The 2500-nt window shown below is 46.9% G+C and overlaps 1 protein-coding gene across 1 annotated transcript in view; it reads left to right on the forward strand.

Moving 5' to 3' along the window:
- LOC119578972 (forkhead box protein C1-like) overlaps nt 1–2500 on the forward strand; it is a 37567-nt gene that overhangs the window by 26366 nt on the left and 8701 nt on the right. Inside the window, exons 2-3 of the mRNA XM_037926660.1 lie at nt 1309–1424; nt 2471–2500. The exon at nt 2471–2500 is cut by the window's right edge and continues 200 nt beyond it. Of these exons, the coding sequence (XP_037782588.1) occupies nt 1309–1424; nt 2471–2500 (146 nt within the window). The remainder of the gene's footprint in view (nt 1–1308; nt 1425–2470) is intronic.

A 2500-nucleotide genomic window follows, 5' to 3' on the forward strand; every position in this document is an offset into this window, starting at 1 on the left:
ATGTGTGTGTGTGTGTGTGTGTGTGTGTGTGTGTGTGTGTGTGTGTGTGTGTGTGTGTGTGTGTGTGTGTGTGTTGTGTGTGTGTGTGTGTGTGTGTGTGTGTGTGTGTGTGTGTGTGTGTGTGTGTGTGTGTGTGTGTGTGTGTGTGTGTGTGTGTATAGTCTGTCTGTATGTGCGTGTGCGCACATCTAAACAATATATTTTTTTAAGCGTACATTGGAAAAAGATAAAAAGTTCGTTTTAACACCAATGGAGCCGTGGAACAAACAGTTAGCGCGACCTGTGCAGTTCTTTGTTATTTCTTTCCCCACTCTCCCGTAATGGCTGTCCCACAAGAAGCGTACGCGACATGGCAACATGACGGCTTACTAGAACGAGGGCCTGCTCGCGGCCGCCACACAGGGCCTCACGAGGCGGTGACAGCTACACTCCACTAGCGACCCTCAGCCTCGTAGCCCGGGGGCGACGACGTAACTGTTCCATTCTCTCACATACACGCATGCATATATACACACGCGTGCGCACGCAATGACAAAGCATCCACATCCGCTTATTCAGCAATGAATCTGGATGTGGCTCTCCCGACGACGCGTCACGCGGAATTCCTCATGCCATCCCCATCAGTGGCCCCGCACACCGCCCGTGGCGCCTCTGCCAGCATCCTCGGCATACCTCGCGTCGCCTTCGTCAGGAGGTTACACAGACCTCGTCGTCTTCGGGCCATGGCGAAGGAACTGGCGGCGGTGGCAGGAATTTAATGTTCGTGCCTGAGATTTTACGAGTGAGTCGCGAATTCCGGGGATCATGTTTGGGTCACCCGGAGTGAAAAGGTCGGGAGTAACCTAGATCAATTCTAGACAAACGCAGACTAACGGCTAGATGAACGGTTTACACAAATTGCCTGATGAACGGTTTATATGAACGGTTTGCACGGGTGGTTGCATGAACAGTTTAGCGAACACATAGAGTAACGGTCTAAACTAACGGTAGATGAACTGTTCACACTAACACTCAGGAAAGCGGTTTAGTTAAAGTATTAGATACACGGTAAAGGCGATATATACTGAACGTTAATCATATTTCCATTTGCATTTTGTTTTGCTGACCTAAATTGCTGGCTAGTCCGAAAATGAGACTGAATACACAAACCAACACAGATCACTAATGAAATAGGAACTGAGATAAATAAAACAGCACCCATCGCGCCTTTTCCTTGCACACACAGGCATGTCCATCCGACCTGCGCAGCAACCATCCGCAAGTACTTGAGTGCAACGTCGAACGTGACGCCATAATGTCTCCTTTCAGAGGTGGGTGGTCGAGGTGGAGGGCCGGCGGGGAGCAGAGAGGTCCACAAGAATGGCTGGCTTAAGAGGATGCCGACACAGGAACGTCGCCTCTCTGTCATGGCACCCTTCGGCAAGGTTAGTGCCCCCCTCACGCTAGTGCTCGCATCCCTCTCCCTGCCATCGGCCGACGGGACCGATGTAAATCCAAGCTTTCCCTCTTTTCTCTCTCTGTTTCTCTTCTGCCACTTCTATTATCATCGCGCCCTTTCTTTAGCTGGACTGACGAAGCCTTTCAATCCACTATCCTTACCAGTTTCCCCCTCTCCCCAACACTGTCTTCCCCAATTTATAATATCTTTTCTCGCCATAAATGCCTTCCCTGCACCCTGTCGATCACTATCACCTTTCGTCTTGCCTACCGGGCGCTCCAGAGGCCCCTGTCATTTAGTTCTCCCTGAATCCTTCCCTGAGCCTCAGGAACTCACTTACAGATACACCGTTAGTTTCTTGTTTAATCAAGAAGCCTATTTTATTTGTTAACTCGCAGGCAATAAATCTTATGTTGATGTAGGTGGGCAGATTTATTTTACTGCAACAGAGTATACATCAAATCTCAACGAGCTTTCATTGATGGCTTCATGAACTACAAGTCCCCCTTTACAACTAAAACACTACGAGTCATTATAATCATAGCATATTACACGCTAGATTTCATAATCGTGACCTGTAAGATACCTGTTAATTATTTTGTTTTGTATTAAAACAGCATTAAAATTAAATTCATAAACTTTCTCATCATAGAAACAACTGGCTTTGAACTTAAATTAATATTTCAACATCATTATTCTAATTTTTTTATCATTATTGCTATCTCGTGTATTGGTATTGATACCCTTAATAATCTAAACGAAAATGACAAGTTCTCTCTCTCTACCTATACCACTGTTATCTGCAACTATTTTTTACATTATTGCCATCACTGTGTCTGCCATCATTTTTAAATATATGCAAATGTTATGAAGCTATCAGCAGTTCCAGCACTGCAAGCTGACATGGCACCCTAATCAATGACAGCATCATTATCATCATACTTCCCTCATAGTAGCCCACTCCTCACAACGCCATTAATCGCCACCCACCGCCGCCGCCACTACCAATCCCTCCCCCGCCCCCTCCCACAGCCGGCGAAGGCAGAGAAGCTGTGGGTGTCG

Source organism: Penaeus monodon, chromosome 11, assembly GCF_015228065.2.
Source record: "Penaeus monodon isolate SGIC_2016 chromosome 11, NSTDA_Pmon_1, whole genome shotgun sequence".
NCBI lineage: Eukaryota > Metazoa > Arthropoda > Malacostraca > Decapoda > Penaeidae > Penaeus > Penaeus monodon.